The 21,064-nt window shown below is 36.1% G+C and overlaps 3 protein-coding genes across 7 annotated transcripts in view; all 3 read right to left on the bottom strand.

Annotated features, from left to right (window-relative positions):
- Positions 1–328: 328 nt before the first annotated feature.
- On the bottom strand, positions 329–2,972 carry LOC116298969 (2',5'-phosphodiesterase 12-like). The gene has a single exon (XM_031707564.2). It carries the CDS (start codon positions 2,952–2,954, stop codon positions 1,107–1,109), a length of 1,848 nt encoding a protein of 615 aa, XP_031563424.2. The 5' UTR covers positions 2,955–2,972; the 3' UTR covers positions 329–1,106.
- A 162-nt stretch (positions 2,973–3,134) lies between these two features.
- On the bottom strand, positions 3,135–7,139 carry LOC116298975 (26S proteasome non-ATPase regulatory subunit 7). The gene is made up of 6 exons (XM_031707578.2): positions 6,901–7,139; positions 6,541–6,633; positions 5,969–6,066; positions 4,920–5,000; positions 4,751–4,842; positions 3,135–3,953 (listed from the first exon to the last, which is right to left on the bottom strand). The coding sequence occupies exons 1-6, from the start codon at positions 7,070–7,072 to the stop codon at positions 3,509–3,511; spliced, it is 981 nt and encodes a 326-aa protein (XP_031563438.2). The 5' UTR covers positions 7,073–7,139; the 3' UTR covers positions 3,135–3,508.
- A 577-nt stretch (positions 7,140–7,716) lies between these two features.
- The window catches only part of LOC116298972 (voltage-dependent L-type calcium channel subunit beta-1), a 26,913-nt gene continuing 13,565 nt past the window's right edge, over positions 7,717–21,064 (bottom strand). For all 5 annotated transcript variants that reach the window (XM_031707571.2, XM_031707573.2, XM_031707574.2 and 2 more), the window contains 12 exons: positions 20,876–20,986; positions 20,657–20,779; positions 19,278–19,345; positions 18,401–18,472; positions 13,569–13,657; positions 13,134–13,288; positions 12,722–12,802; positions 12,591–12,649; positions 12,397–12,509; positions 11,423–11,574; positions 11,067–11,162; positions 7,717–10,898 (listed from right to left, as the gene is read on the bottom strand). In XM_031707571.2, the coding sequence (XP_031563431.2) occupies positions 10,701–10,898; positions 11,067–11,162; positions 11,423–11,574; positions 12,397–12,509; positions 12,591–12,649; positions 12,722–12,802; positions 13,134–13,288; positions 13,569–13,657; positions 18,401–18,472; positions 19,278–19,345; positions 20,657–20,779; positions 20,876–20,986 (1,317 nt within the window). In that variant the 3' untranslated portion in view covers positions 7,717–10,700. The remainder of the gene's footprint in view (positions 10,899–11,066; positions 11,163–11,422; positions 11,575–12,396; positions 12,510–12,590; positions 12,650–12,721; positions 12,803–13,133; positions 13,289–13,568; positions 13,658–18,400; positions 18,473–19,277; positions 19,346–20,656; positions 20,780–20,875; positions 20,987–21,064) is intronic.

Below are 21,064 nucleotides of genomic sequence, written 5' to 3'. Positions count from 1 at the left end.
CTGCCGCCTTAAAGTCCTATTGAGGGGCACAAAGATGGCAGCCAGATATTACTATAAAGGTTGAAAATCATGTTTATATTGCAACCACTTCAATATTTTCAAACAATAATCATCAAAATAAAGTTAACAATCATCTATTAAGTTAATAACATATTATTACAACCAAATTTCCTTATTTCTGATGCTTTGAAAATGTGTGACAGAATTGGGTGAGAGATTTGGAGTCATAATAAATCAAAAACTGAACATTTATAATACAAAATCATTTTGGTAAATCTTTTTTTTAACGCTTTAAACAATATATTCAACAAGCAGTTTAGTGGAATGATTACTGTATTTTGGATTTTATTTTTTGATGACATCACGTGAAAGTCAGTAATAATCAAAATTCCATGCAATCCTAGGGTAGAAAATTTATTATAGTTAATTTAATAACTTAAGTCACTAATTTTTTTTATTATTGTGTGCATAATAACGAGATTGGTGTATTTCCACTTGTGACTATCTTTGTATGGTTTGTTTATATTCAAGGCAGAAACTGTGGGCTAGGCTATTTTGTCCAATATGGTAATGTTAATGGTAAATTTTTGGTGACCGTAACATCAAGTACATCATGTGCAATCTAGAATGTAATTGGTGAATTGACAACTCTTAAAACTCCAGTGTATGCAGGCTTAGCCTCACTTCTGAGGTCTGCAAACAAAAGCAGAAATTAGAATAACAAACAAGCAATTCCGGTATTGGAGGTTACGCCTGCATACACTGGAGTTTTAAGAGTAGTCAATGAGATGTTAAAATTGAAAAACAAAATGCATGCATGCATTTCTGAACATTTTCTGAATTAAACACCATTATTGTCAGACAAGTTTGAAAGTTGAATTTTTACATATTTACAATGGCACAAAGATATTCTCAACTATAGCACAAAGATATTCTCAAACAAATTATTTGTCACTTTTAACAACTAGGCATATTGACCCTTCTAATTGCCTATTCATTTTATGAGAAAACTATGATTCAAAAATTACAACTTCTTGTCTATATAGCTGATGACAGTTTACTATGAAATGTTTCAGCTTTGACCATCGAGTTTGTTTAGGGTTTTTTCACACTGTTTTCCATTTGAGATCACAAACTAGAGCAAGATGATCAGATGGCATTACAACTGAGGGTAGAGCTGTGTGCAATGACAATTCTTCTTCTGATGGCAATGGAATAACTGAATCTACTTCAATTTGCTGTGAATCGCAAAAGATATAATCAACAGTATCTTGGAAACCAGAAGTAAAGTTAGTAAATGGCAGATTTCCACAAGCACTGAATAATTGGAAGTCATGTGAAAGGTTGATTGTGGTACAATGTTGGTCTTCTTCTTCAGTAACTTTCCAGTCCTGGTGGTCAGCAGGAACACTTCCATTCAAAAGCAACTGAACTAGTCCAGTATTTGGCATGCTGTTAAAATCTCCACAAAAAAGTACAGCTATCTTGTTGTTAGTTAATTCATTTTCTGAATGTTCTTCAGTCTTTACAACATCTGGATTGAGTGAGCCTGTTGTTGTACATAATTCAACAGGAAACAAAAAATTGTCCACCACTTTCTTTATTTGGTTCAAGATGATTGCTGCTTGAATAAGTCTAATGTGTGGATAATTAGGCTTAAAAAAAAGATGTGTATTGACTATGCATAAATGTTGGCTCATTATACTTTTGTCTTTTAGTATAGCAATTTGAGCAACTGTATTTTTCTTTAGCAAGTTTTCCAAGAATGCTGGAATGGATGACAAATGATGAAGTAGTTCTTTATTAACTGGATCTTCCAAGAGTGATTCTTTTAGCACGATATCATGGCTGCTAACAAACTCAAATTTGTCAACATTAAAAAAGATTGCTTCTCCTTCAGGGACACCACCAGCCTTTGGTTTCATCATTCCATGATACCCGAGCATTTCCATGGACTGTTTGAGGAAACCATTGAACATTTGCACACCACACTCCTGCAAACACAATACATCTGCATTGTAGCCAGTCAATTCTCTCAGGAGAATTTGTTTACGATAACCAATATCCAAAGCATAAGGAGGACAGTAAGGATATAGGAAATTAATTGCAAAATCTTCTCTAGAATAGATATCTGCAAGTATGTTATAACAAGCAAGCCTGAAACCTCCATTTCCAAGTTTCTTGGATGTATAAAGATGACGATTTTCAAATGGACAAATCCCAGGTCCTGCAGATACCTTTACGCAACTTGTAACCTCTGATTTCATACTGCTTATTTTGTTGTGTCTTGCAGCAGTACATTCAACTTTGATGTAACAACCAATATCTGATACACTTGGGTTAACAAAGAAATCACTTCCAACCTTTTCCCATTCTGTTGGCATAGTTGGACTGGCACTGGCAGAGCATTTACTAGTACAAGGATTTCTGGAACGAAACCACTCAAAAATACAATGGTTTACATCGGCAAATTGAAGTTCCATCTCGGGGAAGATTGGAAATTTGGCCATGATGTGACTTGGAAGAGCCAAATGTGCTATCGCAGGAGGGTTTACTTCAACCCTCAAAGACCTTTCTCCTATTTTCAGTTCACAACCGTCTTTCCAAGCTTCTGTATTTACAGTATTTTCATTTAATTTTTCCCCTTGATTCCAAAGAGATGCACATAAGCTTGGAATGCTATTATCTCTAACTTCTTGTTTCCGTTTCTTTTCTTTCACTTTTCTATTTTGAATGGACAAGTTGATTCTGTTGAGGCACTTCTCTAAAGTTTCTGCTTTAGGTCGCTGCATGTTCCTTTGTTTCCCATCGTGAGTAAACGATATTGTCATAAAATCCTCACTCTCAAGACAACGAACAGTAACCAAAGACATTCCAGTATCAGAATACGCTTTAAGTTGCTGTAACTTGCAAAGACTCTGCAGAGATCGACTTATAAAGACCGCTCTCAGCATGGACGAAGTGTTGCTCCCCTCGCCTGGATGGAACCCAGAAACCTCTGCACAGAAATACCACAGGGAACCCAAGACAGAAGTTTAAAAAAATGTATTAACCCAACCGAACCAAGCAACTTAGATCCAAAAATGTCGAAACATTACCATCTCATAGCTACATGTATTGTAATTACTCTTAGATTATATTTAGAGTAGAATTTTAATGTCATAAAATATTTCATATGAAGTCCACATCAAATGTCCACCATGTTGCCCACCGCTACATATTTACAACACACAGCACTCAACTCTCTCATGTTCATTTTTATGGAGGGATAATAACCAAAGAAAAACCCTTGTGGAAAAGGGTCAACACATCAAAAGAATTCAACTAACATATGTGGTTCAGTTGGGAATCAAACCTGTCAGAGATAAACAAATGCTAGAATAAACGATGATGTAATCCAATATAGTATTTACTAGTCAATAGTCAACATATTAACTAAGAAAAACGATACATTCATAACTTAAGAACAGTAGTAAACAATAAACAATAATTATTGTCTTAAATGTTCTTATTTTTTGGTATCCTTTTCCTTGCTTTTGTCTTCTTTTTCTTTGGTGTCTTTGTCTTTGTCTTTGTCCTTTTCTTTCTCTTTACTCTTCTCATCCTTTTTCATTGTTTCATCTTTTTCAGCATCTCTGTTTGTGACTTTATTACTAATCAAGTTATGTAAGGCAATAATAGCACGCATGAGTGATGCAACATAAATAACCATCATTTGGTCATTTGTCACAACTGTCACAGATTTGAAGAATTCTTCAATATTCAAATTAGGCAGTAAGTTGAACACATCCTGTAATTCATAGATAATAGCATGATTTACTGGAAGGTTGCCAGTAGCAACTTTTTCAAGGTAATCCCTTATGTCACAAAGGCGAGCATGAAGACCTTTGAGTGAGTTGAGCTGATTAGTGATGCGCTGTGACAGAGTTCCTGCAGTTAGATTTTTGATGTCCCTAAAGAAATGGCAATCAAATAAATCAGTAAAAAATATCACTATTTCCATGGCATTTTTAAGGTGGCTAATTACTTTAGCAAAAAATGAGCATAACATTTCATAAAAATCTTTTTTGTTTTACGAAGAATTTAACATTTCAAACAAAGGAAAGAAAATTGGGTGTCCTGAGCTTGTTTTCAAGGTAAACTAATACAATAAATTGAATATTACTATTTTGACAACTTTTCAAAAGAAAATTGCAGGAATTAAAAATTGCATCAAATTTTAGGAAATTCACAATACCCAGAAAAACTCTAATATTTCTGACCTCGTAAATTATACACTTAGGATTTGCTGTATCCAGTTGACAAACACAACTTAAGCATCATTTTGTGCTTAAACCTATCTTCAAAGCCAATTTTATTTAGAGCAATGGGCAATCATAACGGCTTCAGTACATGACAGTCCGCCATTTTGTTTTTGTCAATTGGTAGTGCTTAACTTCCAGTTTAAATTAGTTAATGCACATGTGCGACAACCAGAATCTGGCTTCCGGTTCATTGGAGTTTTCCAGCTATTTATTTTGTTTAGTATGTGCATGCTGCCTGTTTCATGTGCATTAATTTCACATCAATTGTAATATTCAAGAATCATTTCAATATTCATTCAAGAATATGTAAACTTTATCATTATGATATCAAATTGGGACTTCATTTCCTTGATTTATTGATTCACAAAGAAATTGCTAAGTTAGTATTTCTCTTAAGAAAAGTAATATTTGAATAAACATATATCCAAGCATTTGAGATAGCACACCTGAGAAGATGCTCTACGCCTACTTCCTCTGCCTCTTCTGCACCTATTTCACTTGGAATATGTTCAAACGTCCTTGTCGTTGGAGTACCATCCTATAACAAATGAGCCATGTATTATACGATTACAATATCAGCTGTTATGATTCATCAAAATATGAGAACATGCTTACATCATGGACTTCCTCAACAGCTACGTATGCATCGGTTGGTAAACCAAGATCCCGTGGTTTGGCATCTATGATTACTAAGACCTAAAAATCATATAGATATTATAAAAAAACTTGTAATTGCTTATTATCACTGCAAACTGCAAGTTACAGCAGTGGTGCAGCTCAACACGGTCAAAGCATGTAAAGGCGCACGCCTCTGTACAGTCCATGCATGACTGTAGAGAACTTAATTATTTGAACGTCTCCTTGTTAGATTGAATGTCAAATGTTCTTAGGGGATGAGACAATGTTTCGGCTCTAATTACAAGCATTCTCACATGAAGTTCAGGGAAGGGAGTTTGGTTGTAAGTCGAAGTTTTAAAAATGTTGCTAGTTAAAATTATCATAAGAGTCTTACATCCACTAAATGAATTTGTAAAGCAAAAAGGAAGCGGGGGATATCGATAAGTCCACTATTTCATCGTTTTCATCAACCTTACGGTCAAAGAATATTTTAAATTTAATATTTTGATTGCACTTTTGCAATTGTAACCCTCTTCCACTAACGACTACAATACCCTCTCTATTTCATGTGTGTGAACAGTGTCTCTGATTGGTTAAGCAGTAATTTATTTTAAATCTGCCTGTTGCTCACTTTGAGCTTCCCGTGAGAACACGTTTATAATTAGTGGCAAAACATTGTCTCCTCTTCTTACAGCAATTTCCACTTGAGCGCACCGCGCGCCGAACGTTTCTGTAATATGAACCAAATTCAAAAATCGTTATTGGGTTTAATAATTGAAGCTAGGACCAAGGTGGTTTCTGGGTAAACAGATAATAGGCTTATAGCATGCATATTTAAGTTTTGCAACTATTGAACATAGATTCAAGTTACTCTTCATGCATATGTCTGTAATAAATTGAAAAAGTGGTATGTATGAGAATACTCTTCAAATGTCTAGGATATAGGCTACCCAGCATACCCAGTTTCAATGATTTACCCTTCTGAACATGGCAATGATTTTTGAATTTGTTCTATGCAGCATACTGTCAGTGTAGTTGGTACTTACGGAGTTGGCACAATATCTTTTAACAAGTTCATTAATCTTAATATCGTTGCTATTTAGCTTTGGCCCTGTGTGATACCAGCCGACAATCCTTTCTCTTGCTGAAAGAAAAATAAATTCAAAATTTACCTTTTCTACCCATACTCTCTTTCTGTCCAGTTGCGGAGGGTTAAGGCACACTGGTCAAGGATAACAGATAGAAGAACAAAAGACATTTTTATATGGGAAGCATGGATGGTGTAGTGGTACAACAGCGACGGTGCAATTCATGGAGTAGTTTCTAGTTGGTTCTTTCCTGTACTTTGATAGTTTTTCTCTAGTTTCTCCATTATTTCTCCCTTCACAAAAATCTACTTCTAAATTCCAATTTGATCATAAAATGAGGGTGACCAGTTGGCGTTTGTTAGCCATTGGCTTTTAAGTGCTACCCTCAAAAAACAGGGCGATTTACTGGGCTGTCACAGGCGCCCAAGTAAAAGTGTGTATAATTGTTGTCTTGTTTGCTTCTTTTGGCTTGGATTGACACATGACAGACACTTATATCAAGTAGAGTGAGAAAGGCTCAGACAACTTACCATTGACTTTTTTAAACATTGCATACATGTTTTCAAGGTAGTCATGGTCAAGAAACCAGACATTTGGATCACGATCATCTTCATCAAAAGGAACTAGACAAATAATGCATCATCAACTGATAGTAACATAGCACAAAACCAGTAATCACGAGTAAGTTATATAATATTTTGACAAGCCTAAGTTTGAAAGCTCTAAAACGAGAACAGTTAGACTACTAAAACTGTTAAATAGATTTGGATATATTACTAGGTCTTATAAACATAAACGTTTGAAAGAACAGGTATTTCAAGATCATTTTTCAGAACAATCACATACAAATATTACGTATACCTACAGACTACAGATAGAATCCAACCTACCAGCAAAACTGTTAGACACGTCCAATACTCCCTTTCTTCGGGAACCCAACAGGACTCCAACCACTCGTTTTTGACTGCCTACTTTCCCCATGCGATTAAAATGATCTACAACACTTAACAGAACTATCGGGTGAATAACAACTGTTGATATAGGTTCTTCTGGGCCAGGCATCTTGCTTGAAAAATACTTTTTCCACTAAACACAACGCAAAATGGCTGCCACCGAATGACTTGACAAAAACTACTGTTCACCAGGCCACGTGGACGAGTCCCTCAACGCTTGCGAGGTATCATGGGAGTTGGAACAAATGTATAAAAGTACGCCTACACTTTCCTTTTTGCTCAGTAACAAAAAAAAAAAATTTCACGCACAATTGCTGACCAGTCCTCACATTTTATTCTCAACCCCCCCCCCCCCCCCCCCCCCCCAACACCCAACCATTTACTTTTTTCCCGTTCCAGACAGAGCACGTACTGCCGGAACAAATTAGCACACCGCCTTTGTTTTGGTCTCGGACCTTTTAACTCCATAAGGTACGAGATTTATCTCCCTCAGTAGACACAGAAATCGGATCACATTTCAATACAAATACACACTTGACAGTCTGCTTTCAGAGGCGTAGCCAGCGGCATCTGTGACAAGAAAATGTTGGCTTTAATTTTTTAATGCCGGCTTTTCGTTTTGTTGTCGTTGGGGGGGGCTCAAACATAATGGCGTTTTTTTGTTTATTTTAATTTCGGTCTGCTCCTTCTGAAAACCCTGACTACGCCCCTGCCTTCTTCTTAGGTAGGTAGGAATAAAGAATAAACACGCGATTTCAATAGATTACGTTGTTTTATTGGAATAAGCAAGATATTAGTAACTATTAAATAGTATTGGTTAGAATATTTCACGGCATCAAAAGGAGTTCATTCTTGTAGACTTTTCTACTCCATACTATAAGCTGTGAATTTTATAGAAAGTGAGAGGTTATTTTTGATTCATAAAGTCATAGAGAACAAAGAGAATCGACTGCCCCATTCACACGGAATTGGTTCTATAAATAGATTAGGTAGAATAGGGGAATCAGGGGGAAATCGTGGTTTCAGCGGGCTGATTTTAGAAAAACAAATTGACAAAACATAGTCAACATGAATATGGTTTCCATCCAGCTTAAAACCGCGAAAATCCTCAAAACTCGATTTCATTTAAAAAACCATTTAAGTATAAAACCACTTCCGTGTAATTATGAGCCTTGCATGAATTTCTGACGAATCAAGCTTGCTGTTCCCGAGTTGCATCCACAGAACATTGGGATGCACTTCCATCCCGCATCAACAGGAATGCCTACAGATACGTATTGAATTGAAACCAAGGTAACGTTTAAATTTTAAGACAAAACAAAAAGGACTAAATCTAAAAAGCTTATCTAAACAAATAGCTGTTTTAAAAAGCCTAAAATTACAAAGTTTTGCTAACATATTGGTTTCTTATCTGCCCATCCCATGTTTTGAAGAAAATATTTTTATCGCACTAATTAGAAGTATTTTGCTACTCTGGTTACTTTACTGGATATCTAGATGTACTATATGAGCAATACAGTATTAGAAGCTGATCCGCCTTTACATCAGTTATAAGCCCGATCGTAATGAAGCCAACATTGCTCATGAAACTCCAGACCTTAAGATAGTTTATTTAGAGACTAACTCTTATCTAAGTAGCGGTACTGCACTCGCTTCTCGCATCTAGTTTGTATCCGGGTTCGATTCCTGGACTCGGCATCACGCGTCAGAACACATATTTAGTCACTCCTTTGATAAACCCTTTGAATGTGACGTCAAAGCAGCTCAATTTGGAAAATAAAACATAAGAATTTCAATTTTATGACAATTAGGAACCTATTGTTCTGTCCTACAGATTGAGCTGTATTCCGAAGTGCTGCAAAGGGTCTTATCTGGACTTTAACTAGGATTTTTCTTCCTAGTCAGTGCTAAATTTCCATTTGTGAATTAGCCGTGGCCTGACTTACTTAGATCAGCCTAGTGGTCATTTTACAGTTCAATAAAATTCCATTGGCGTATTTTAACCAACTATAATGCCTATTGTTTGGCCTAAGGTATTCGAGTCAAGAAAACCAAACGTAACAAAATTGTTATATTACAAAAGCTTTCCTACTTAATAAGTTCAAAATTCGAATTTTGTCATTATTTACCAAGTACAGCCAAGACAATCGAAAATTTCTCTCTCTCCATTCCAAACCGTTTGTTTTATTCCGAGCCTTTCATTTTTAGTTTGCTGCATCCAGGGCGCACTGCTACAGATACTTCAGTAAGATATCATTTTAAATCGGATCCCAAAAAACCGTACCTGCTTTAAATTATATTACATTAAATACTGGCGGGTTTGAACACGCCTATGCACTGGCCGCTAAACTCTAATTAGTTTTATAGATTTATACAAGAGGGTATTAATAATAAAATGAAACTTTTTAGTAACGGGCGCGCCACGTAAACACCCTGGTTGGGCTATTTTTGGTAACCGCATGCAGTTTAAATTTCGCCTTACCCTACTCCCGTGCGTCATCCCTTTGAGCGCGCGCTCTTTTTCCGTTTCGTTTTTAGCGATAAAAACGATAAACGGTAAGTGCGCGCGCGCGTAAGTTGATGACACACAGGAGTAAGGTAAGGCGAAATTTAAACTGCATCCGGTTACTAAAAATAGCCCAACCGGAAATCTACATAGCGCACGCGTTATTAAGAAGTTTCCTTCTCTTATCTATGCTCTCTTGATTTATAATAATGAAAAATACAAAACAAATCATGCTCCACCAGAAAGGTGAAGTTATTTTAACTTGACTACGGCAGCTTTATCGTTGACATGGTGGCAAGCATGCCCAAATCGTTAGTGCTAATAATACTACTAGATGGTAGCCTTTCTATTTATCTTGCATCTATCGATGCAATAAGTTATGAAAATATGAAAAAGTGGATAAAAAACATCTCATTTCCATTCTTTAATTTCATAATATTTTGGACGGCAAGGCCAGCCAATGAGATGGATGTTAATTACCTACTTTGATACAGAGGAAACCCCACATAAGCCAGTTGAACGGGACTCATTTCCTCATTCACTTGGTTATGTTAGGCTTCCACTGTGATGCGTGGGGGTCAAATAAAATAAAACCTGATCATTAGTAGGCTACCACCATATTGAACCATTTGAATCATTCATACTAAAATAGTACCAAATATGCCGGGCAGCGGTGACACTTTAAGTCCTTTGGGTACGGCTTTCACATAGTTTGGTCTAAAGACATGAACAAGATTTGAACATAGAGTATCAAGTAGTATGCCATTGCTTTAAGGTTCAAATTTTGTTTCTTTTTTTTTAAATAGACTAGTCCATTATCTAGCGAGGCTATGTTTAGTTTGAAGCCATACCGAACATGATTCAGTCTCTGCCTACATCATATTCCCATTTCTGGTAAGGAACTCTGTTGCTGGATACAAAAATTCGTTCATTGCATGGAGCTGATAGATGCCTTAGTCTTCCTGGATATATAGTTTATCGTAGAAAATATACCAGGCAAGTAATGTTCCATAAAAGTGCAGTGGAGAATGGATTTTGTCGCCGCAATTAACAATCCGCAGTCATTTGCGGCGGCCAGCCACATTACATCGTAGATTTAATTTGAACTCGAAAGACTGACGACAGTAATGAATGACGAATGATGTGTTTGGATCACGCGATTAGAAACAAGCATGCGTGGAAAATAGGTTCCATTTATTTCACGTTCTGCACAACACAGCCAGCCCAGACCCTATAAATAGACACTAGGCCGTTCACCACCTTCAATCACATTGTATTGAGGCATTGAAGAGGACTGTTGTGTGTTTGGAGGTCTGCTACCTGGCTGATTCGGAGGATGAGTTGCTCTCCAGTAACTTTCAAGAAATTCACCTAAGTGATCACAAGCGTCGTCCAGTTGTGTTTCGTCGAGCACGAGATCATACATTTCCTGTAAAGAAATAGAGTAGTATTTTAGAGTTCTGAACGAATGACGGATACAATTTTTTTCTCTGTAGCGTTCCGTGCACGCGTTGCATTACGTAGCTCCCGTCGAAGGTCAATTTGGTCTAATGAATTAAGCCGGTTTACTGAATGTTATGTCCTTACTATACGTTACCTCGCTGCACTGTGCTAATTTTTCTGCTGCAACAAGTTGAACTGTAAGAGCCCTTGATTGCGCTTTACCACGTGTTTTAATTAACCGTTGAAGAACCTAAACAACAAAGACATTCCCCTCAGATCAAATTCTTATCGAGCCTAACTTTATTACAACAAGCTTTGTCGTTTTCCTCCCTCCGTAAAAATAAATATGTGAGTTGAGAATTGTATGCATTAATTTATTGAATGTAGTGGTATTATTTATTTATTCATTCATTCATTTAATTCGTAACTCTTTATAATAAAGTGAATAAATAAATATATGAAGATGAGTGATGACTAAATCTAGTTATGGACTTGTGTCGTAGTACTCACCTTAGGAGCAGTTATTTTGACGTAAACTAATAAAGGAGCAAGCGATGTCTTGGCCAGTTGTGTTGGGTGGTTAATTGTATCACAATCCAAAACAACCAGGTTAAGACCACGCGACAGTTCAAATATTCTCTCGATTTCTTGCTGTACTTCCGCTGCAAAAAAGAACATTATTATACGTTTTACTGACTTCCTCGCCTCTAATTGATGACAAAAAAATTCAGGCAATACCTAAAATGTATTAGAGTGCATACCATATATCCGTGAAAAACTTTGTAAGAAATTTTGTTGTACTAATTAGGAAGTTTATTAGACCTCAGTAGACCGTACTACGACACTTTGCACTAATTTATACAATTTTGTTAGTTAACTTTTTCACTGATATATGGTATGCACTCTAAGATTTCTATTAAGTCTAAGTTCAGTAGACCTCAGTAGACCGTAGACCTACAAAACTTTGCACTAATTTGTACAATTTTGTTAGTTAACTTTTTCACTGATATATGGTATGCACTCTAAGATTTCTATTAAGTCTAAGTTCAGTAGACCTCAGTAGACCGTAGACCTACAAAACTTTGCACTAATTTGTACAATTTTGTTAGTTAACTTTTTCACTGATATATGGTACGCACTCTAAGATTTCTATTAAGTCTAAGTTCAGTAGACCTCAGTAGACCTCAGTAGACCGTAGACCTACGAAACTTTGCACTAATTTGTACAATTTTGTTAGTTAACTTTTTCATGGATATATGGTATGCACTCTGTCTGTAGGTTATTCTGCAGAACTGTCAGAATACGGCTTTCTTTTGCTTCGAAAGCAGAATGTAATCTCTATTGTCACTGTACAACTAATGTGTAATAAAACAATTTGGTTTTTGCATGATATCATAAATTATCAAAACCTCGACTCTTTTAACTGCCTCTGTGTCGATAAATTATGATATCATAGTCAACCACATCTAATAACTGTTCATTACCTAATCCAGAATTTTTACTGTTACTTCTTTCTATTATATTTCTTTTACTGGGATTAGCCAAGTTGGAGCGCTTAGCGAGGCTGATATCCGAAGTGACACGTGATATTAACACCCTGTTGATGAATAAGAATAAACTGTAAGTGACCGGCGGGCAGGAAGAGGACAACCAACTGATCATGAAGGACATAACGTACCTCCCTGAAAACTGATGCTTCATGTAGTCAAACAAAGCCTTTTGCATCATATCAGTTACCTGTGAACAATATAGAGGAGCCGCGTAAATGCATGCTTAAATTACTAAACAGACATTATTAGATCATCTTACCTCATAGCCTTTCAATGATGGTCCTACTAAAACTATAGGTCTCATTGACGGGACCACATCATAGGGAGGTAGTTGCTCTTGCTGAAATTAGAAGATAGCTGATTATATATACTAGATACATGCATCATATAGTACAATAAAAGAAGTAACATCAATTAAATTAATGAAAATTAACAGAAATTTCATCATTAATTATCTAGAAAGATTCTGAACCTAATCTAGAAGTATTGAGCCTAAGTAGTTTGCAGGACATTGTTATTATGAACCCAGTAAATGACCACTCTCTCCTGAAAGCTCAGCGGTTACAGCATCCAAGCGGTATCCGGAAGGTCAAGGGTTCGATCAGGGACTCTCATTTTATCTCAGTTTGCCTAAGTGACAAAAGATAATTTATTTCATAAGAATAACATACCTTTTTAAAAAATGCTTTTTTTGCTTTTGTCTGCTGACCTGTAGCAGTCTGCGAAGACACTGTAGTTCCTGATGCAGACCTAGGTAATGTTTTACTTGTGGGGCTCGTTGGACTCTGCTGTTCCTCTTCATATTCCATGCCATTTTCTGCATCAACTATAAAGCATATTCAATCTCTTATAATGTTACACACATATCCAACAACCAACCACAATCCCATGGCCCCAGTACTGACCTGATGCCATTTTCTGCATCAACTATAAAGCATATTCAATCTCTTATAATGTTACACACATATCCAACAACCAACCACAATCCCATGGCCCCAGTACTGACCTGATGCCATTTTCTGCATCAACTATAAAGCATATTCAATCTCTTATAATGTTACACACATATCCACCAAGACTAACGATACCTTTGCCCCAGTACTGACCTGATGTAGATGAATGTCGTGAAGGTGATGTGTTTGTGGGGGACTGGGCTTGATTAACCATATCACCAAATTGAAAAACGCTTCCTGACCTGTAGTAGATCAATCAAATCATTAAATAAATACCAAGAAAAAACTGTAAAAAGACAATAATGAATGCACATGCTACACTGAGATCCAAGTAAACCATGCACTGTCTTCAAACATGCCCTTTCCCATGACTCAATACGTGTATAATTATTATAAACAAATAGTGTAATATTACTGAATACTGGTGAATGAGCTAAAATAACACTCAAGATAATGACACGTGAAATAAAAAGGGAATATAGCAAACTTTACTTAGCCCCCTCCCCCCCTGTCCAAGTTGTTGAGATATCGGGTCAAGGTCTTAATACTGACTCTATCCAGTATTTTTGATCTTGGCATAAAACTACTAATGGTTTATCAAAAATCCTGTGCTCTGAATGGCTACGCTACTAGTGCTCTATAGTTAATAGACCACTAGTGCTTAGCAAAAATCACTGGTTTTGAAAACAAAGCAAAGCAAAAATATATTATTTCAAGCTTATTTTAAAATTGATTGTGTCCATTAGTTCACCGATCAGTAGGTTCATGTCAAGACCTGTAGAGGGTCCAAATGAATAGATAGTCCAGTGCTTTAATTCTTAATGAGTAATAACTGACACAAGTACTTTATAGAATACATTCACAGCACATTTATGATAATGATTGTAATATATTAAAAACCTAGTGTGCCATTCCCTCGAGTACCATCTTTTATTAACTGAATGCTTGAGCATATCCATTAATATGGACAGTATTCTCGTGGGAATGACACATACTCTAACATGATTTTATGATTTCAAGTCAAAAATACCCAGCCAAAAACAACTATGATTAGGAGTATTAGCTGTTAGATCCTGCACCAAAAAGCATAGACCCCATTTTAGACTACAACCCTTTGATAACACGTCTAGCAAGCAAACATGGTAATACAATGTGAATGGAGTAAACCCCTCAGCTCAATACCAAGATTAATGAACTAAGAAAGAGTAAATAAAAAATGTCTCCCAGTGACTATCAGACACCCATCTATACTGTCCTCCAGTCACTTTCAGACACCCATCTATACTGTCCCCCAGTCACTTTCATACACCCATCTATACTGTCCTCCAGTCACTTTCAGACACCCATCTATACTGTCCTGCAGTCACTCTATCAGACATCCATCTATACATTCCTTCAGTTACTTTATTAGACACCCATCTATACTGTCCTGCATTCACTCTATCAGACACCCATCTATACTGTTCTCCAGTCACTTCTGACACCTATCTATACTGTCCTCCAGTCACTTTATTAGACACCCATCTATACTATTCTCCAGTCAATCTATCAGACACCCATCTATACTGTCCTGCAGTCACTCTATCAGACACCCATCTATACTGTCCTACAGTCACTATATCAGACACCTATCTATACTGTCCTACAGTCACTTCTGACACCCATCTATACTGTCCTGCAGTCACTCTATCAGACACCCATCTATACTGTCCTACAGTCACTTCTGACACCTATCTATACTGTCCTCCAGTCACTTTATTAGACACCCATCTATACTATTCTCCAGTCAATCTATCAGACACCCATCTATACTGTCCTGCAGTCACTCTATCAGACACCCATCTATACTGTCCTCCAGTCACTCTATCAGACATCCATCTATACTGTCCTGCATTCACTCTATCAGACACCCATCTATACTGTTCTCCAGTCACTTCTGACACCTATCTATACTGTCCTCCAGTCACTTTATTAGACACCCATCTATACTATTCTCCAGTCAATCTATCAGACACCCATCTATACTGTCCTCCAGTCACTCTATCAGACACCCATCTATACTGTCCTCCAGTCACTATATCAGACACCTATCTATACTGTCCTGCAGTCACTCTATCAGACACCCATCTATACTGTCCTGCAGTCACTCTATCAGACACCCATCTATACTGTCCTACAGTCACTTCTGACACCTATCTATACTGTCCTCCAGTCACTTTATTAGACACCCATCTATACTATTCTCCAGTCAATCTATCAGACACCCATCTATACTGTCCTGCAGTCAATCTATCAGACACCCATCTATACTGTCCTCCAGTCAATCTATCAGACACCTATCTATACTGTCCTACAGTCACTTCTGACACCCATCTATACTGTCCTGCAGTCACTCTATCAGACACCCATCTATACTGTCCTACAGTCACTTCTGACACCTATCTATACTGTCCTCCAGTCACTTTATTAGACACCCATCTATACTATTCTCCAGTCAATCTATCAGACACCCATCTATACTGTCCTGCAGTCACTCTATCAGACACCCATCTATACTGTCCTCCAGTCAATCTATCAGACACCCATTACTGTCCTCACATCAGTCTATCAGACCCCCATTACATTGTCCTCACATCAGTCTATCAGACCCCCAACTATACTGTCCTCCAGTCAATCTATCAGACACCCATCTATACTGTCCTGCAGTCAATCTATCAGACACCCATCTATACTGTCCTGCAGTCAATCTATCAGACACCCATCCATACTGTCCTGCAGTCAATCTATCAGACACCCATCTATACTGTCCTGCAGTCACTCTATCAGACATCCATCTACACTGTCCTCCAGTCACTATATCAGACACCCATCTATACTGTCCTGCAGTCACTCTATCAGACACCCATCTATACTGTCCTCCAGTCACTATATCAGACACCTATCTATACTGTCCTACAGTCACTTCTGACACCCATCTATACTGTCCTGCAGTCACTCTATCAGACACCCATCTATACTGTCCTACAGTCACTTCTGACACCTATCTATACTGTCCTCCAGTCACTTTATTAGACACCCATCTATACTATTCTCTGGTCCCTCTATCAGACTCCCATCTACACTGTCCTGCAGTCACTCTATCAGACACCCATCTATACATTCCTTCAGTTACTTTCAGACACCCATCTATACTGTCCTGCAGTCACTCTATCAGACACCCATCTATACTGTCCTACAGTCACTTCTGACACCTATCTATACTGTCCTCCAGTCACTTTATTAGACACCCATCTACACTGTCCTGCAGTCACTATATCAGACACCCATCTATACATTCCTTCAGTTACTTTCAGACACCTATCTATACTGTCCTACAGTCACTTCTGACACCTATCTATACTGTCCTCCAGTCACTTATGACACCCATCTATACATTCCTTCAGTTACTTTCAGACACCCATCTATACTGTCCCCCAGTAACTCCAGTCATCAGACTCCCATCTTATGTCTAACATTGAACATTTCCAAAATGTACATTTTCCACAATAGAAAGTGTTTCAAGAAACCAGATTTAAGCAGTTAAAGAATCATTGACAAGTAAGTAACAAGTTTTAGAGAAATATAGCAAAGCAAGCCCCTCATTAATTATTGCAGTTATGACATGCATTAACAAGACATTGCATACATGCACTATTGCAGCATTGGTCAGTGCACTTAACAAAGGAAGAAAATAAAGAAAACTAGACTGAATAAGAAAGATGGCATATGCCATGAAACCTGCACTGACCGTAACAGTTGTAAAGACAGACAGAAGCGGGAAAACAGCCTTGACCCAGCTAGAACCTGGCAAAGCACAGGAAACAAATCCCATCCAACACAAGGCCAAACACAAAATCAAATAGGGAAGGGGATTGGTTATTAGGTTATGAGAATGAATTGCAAAGATAACGTTAAAAAGTTAAAAAGATTACATTATTGAAAACAAAAAAAGCTGTTATCAAATATTTTAATTTTACATGATGAAATCATGATATAAAAAAAGACAAACAAACATCACAGTTTGATTTTAGTAAAAAAATTAATCATTGATTTAAAATTATTACATTAAGCTACATGAAACACAGTTAATAAAATAGATAATGGAATGCAAAGAATCTGAGCTCTGATTGTTTGTTGTCGTGAAATTTTCTGTTAATTTTGCAAGTATTTTTAATCAAAACAAAGCAATATTTTTTATATAACAAAATTAATAATTGTTGGTGTTCCAACAATAGAATTCTGCCAAATTATAATTGAAACAAACAGACAGCAGTGTGTCACTGAATTATAAATATCCAATCTAACAGAACATCACTGCCGCTTGATACTGGTTTCAAAATGTGGGGTTATCAAACCAGCCATCACAGAACATCAATAAACATTTGACTAGATATTGAGCAGATCAAGTTCAATATCTAATTTGTGACCTTGATTAATGAACATGAGGAAAGCATCCCATTTACAAACTCTATCTATCCAGTGGGGAAGGCTTAATTTGATATTTATATGGCTTACTGTCTCTATTCTGAATCTGTATTAAACTCTTGCTCACATAATGAACAATCGCAAAGATGTTTTAAAGTGGGAATCTTCACTGCATCCTGGTTGTGGTGCAGATGCTAACTAAGCATATTAATCCAATTTTTGTTATTAATTTGGGCAACAGAGCAAAGATCGGTAAATTTATGATGGATCTCATCGATGACAGACAAGTGAAATAAAGACAATTTATCTTCTAATATATATTAAATGACATTTATACCAAACAAGTCTGAACTACTAGTGAATAAAATAAAAGATGAGAGGACAAAATGATGAGTATGGGTTACAAAGCACAATAAAGTAAGCCCCTATTATTATATAATGTCTCACTATTAAGAAGTACATTAATTAAAAGTTATTTTCAAGTTGTCTAAATATTTAAAACAATGAATTAAGTAACTTACTTTGAGTAGCCACGGCTTGGACGGCCACTCATTGAAGGTACTCCTTGTTGAAGGGATTTTAATTTACTTGGTCTGAAAATCAATATAGTTCAAATATTCAGAAGAATTCTCTGCATTAAATATCATAATAAATCCAAATAAACATAAACTATTAAAACTTTGATAGGCCTTTTTTATTACCAACAATGAAGATGAGTAGACCTATAATATTGATAATAATTATAACTATTTACAATAATCCACCTATCCAGATCTGCCCATAGGTGCTTGATAATTTAAAAAAACCAGCAAGATAAAGTATGACATTAAGTTACAATTGGCCACTTTAGAAATGAGTGAAGGACTAGGAAAAGTGGTATTGATAATTAATCTTCAGAGCACATCAAAACTAACAGGTTTCTGCAGTGTGGCTTTGGTTGGCTAAGTAACAGCTAAATTATAAACAATCAAAAATTACAAAGAATCACTAGTACCATACATTTCTTTGAAATTTTGTAGATGCTTGGAAGGTTGCTATGCACAAGGTATGATATGTATAAATATGGATATTAAATATATATATGTTTCTAAAGTGGCCAATAGTAATAAAATAAAATAATAATAAATAGAGTTTAGGAGCAGATATGGAGAACAAACAATGACCATAACATTTGACATGTTGGTAGTCTTGAGTAGCAAATCAGATCATGATTGGAATCACATTAATTTGAAGTGATTTGAAATTAATTATAAGGATCTTGTACTTTCCACAATATTTAGCAAAAACAAATATAGAACACTAATGTATGATCTCTAGTTGCAAACAGCTCATCTAGTGCTCCTGATCCAATCCCCCCCCCCCACCATGTCCCTTTAATGATGTATGTGGAGTACTCACGTTGGAATGAATCCAATATCACAGCCTTCTTTGACAACACGCCCTATCCACCAATCATCATTAAATTTCTGTTTAAAAAAAACAAGCAAGAACGTAACTTAAATTCATTTATAAAAATAGATAGAGGCCCCCAGATTAAATAATGAGCTGCTTTAAATGAAGATTAAGTTCTGTAAATAATAATAAATAATAATGATAACTTAATCAGTAAATAAATACGACCATTGACATAATATGCTTAATTACTTAGAACATTGTTACTCAACTAGATTAGCTTTTAGTTATTATGAGTAACATTTACTTATTATTTGTATAATTTTTCTAATTAACTTGTAATAAATTGTAAATATTTATAACAAAAAGTAACAAATTTGTTGTTTGAACTGCTTTTATTAAGGTTTACATGAACATCAAAGGTGAATAAATCATTTTCTTTCACTGAAATTCTTCCTTTTAGTTTACTAGCCATAAAATAGGTTTACTGCAGCTTGCAAAAAAAATATGAAGTAGGATAGCATGCTTGGCATATGCTGTTGTTTCACCTTTCACCACTGTGAGTCCAAAGGTTACGGGTCACAGGTTCGAGCCCTGTGGACACCATAATATGTACATACATACAGTGTACATATTATGTGAAAAAATATAAGGGTTTTCCCTGGGTTCTCTGGTTTCCCCTCTCCATAAAAAAATTAAAATGCAAGTTGAGCATTATGTGTACATAGAACATTGAATGTAGTGGTAGTGTGCGTGAGCAAAAAGTTCCCAATTAGTGTGAAAGCACTAGAATGACTAGACTCCTAAATAAAGTGATTTTATGAAATTAAATGAAGTTTTTTTGAAATGAAATCCTTTTTCTTTTTTTTTTTTTTTTTTTTTTTTGAAGAACTGCAACTACATTAAGCTTCATTTCACCTTCTGCATTTTGTAAAATGAAATTATTACATTTAATAAAATGAAGGAAGCCTGGCAGTATTATAATAGGGAATCATGGATGGCATGTGCTGCTAATGTGCCAAGCAATGTGACCTGGATTGAATTCTTGGGCTGAGTTTCCTGTGAGAAGAGTTGGTTGTTTGTTCTCTAGCTCTTGTTCTTCAAAAGTAGTTCTCCAGTTTCCCTCAATAGGGTCGTATTCCAGTATTATAACCAGAAGTGGTAAACGCCATTATTTTTTTTAAAGTTTTGTGAAATAAAATCATCTTGTTTTTGCAAAAATCAACATTAGGGTGTTCTCTTCAGAAAGTTCAAATTCATTTGGTATAAGCCTTACAAAAGAAACTGCAGTTTGCTAAATAAAATTATTTTATTTTCTTAAGTGAAGTCTTGCAATGAAATAACCAAAATGGAAAATTTAAAGTCTTTGAAATAATTTGAAGTACCTCTTTTACATGCAGAAAATCCTTGACATTAAATGAAACTGCAGCACCATGTACTGGTGAATCATCATCTTCACTGCCCTCATATGCAATATTGGTGCGAACAGCAAAAGCTACTGGTTTGGACTACAAGGAATAACATTTTTATCATTGTCATTAAACCAACAATAAAGGTATAGTATGGTAAAGCGGAGAGTATGTTTCAAAAGAACAAAATCTTACCCTGGCAGCTTGCAGAGCTTCCCAAGCTCTCCTTTCAAGTTCTCTTCTAGAAGTTTCTCTATCTTCGTCTACACTACTGGTATCTGAAGCTCTATATGCAGGCTCTGAGTCCTAGGTAACAATAGTAATACAATGTTGAAGAAATTGAAGTCTTCAAATACATCAGGATTTTTTGGGGGGCTAAAAAAA

The sequence above is a fragment of the Actinia tenebrosa genome, unplaced genomic scaffold, assembly GCF_029948245.1.
Source record: "Actinia tenebrosa isolate PJP-AT-01 unplaced genomic scaffold, QUT_ActTen_1.0 PGA_scaffold4__44_contigs__length_22323623, whole genome shotgun sequence".
Taxonomy (NCBI): domain Eukaryota; kingdom Metazoa; phylum Cnidaria; class Anthozoa; order Actiniaria; family Actiniidae; genus Actinia; species Actinia tenebrosa.
Note: the sequence above shows the minus strand (reverse complement) of the source record. Positions and strands in the feature narration are given on the sequence as shown.

What these genes read in the sequence shown, in the direction of transcription:
- LOC116298969 (XM_031707564.2), bottom strand. Translation starts at nt 2,954, where the DNA reads ATGCTGAGAGCGGTCTTTATAAGTCGATCTCTGCAGAGTCTTTGCAAG.
- LOC116298975 (XM_031707578.2), bottom strand. Translation starts at nt 7,072, where the DNA reads ATGCCTGGCCCAGAAGAACCTATATCAACAGTTGTTATTCACCCGATA. An exon ending in CTGTTGAGGAAGTCCATGAT is followed by an intron (nt 4,843 to 4,919) that starts GTAAGCATGTTC and finishes CATTTGTTATAG; the next exon opens with GATGGTACTCCAACGACAAG. An exon ending in GGCGTAGAGCATCTTCTCAG is followed by an intron (nt 3,954 to 4,750) that starts GTGTGCTATCTC and finishes CCATTTCTTTAG; the next exon opens with GGACATCAAAAATCTAACTG.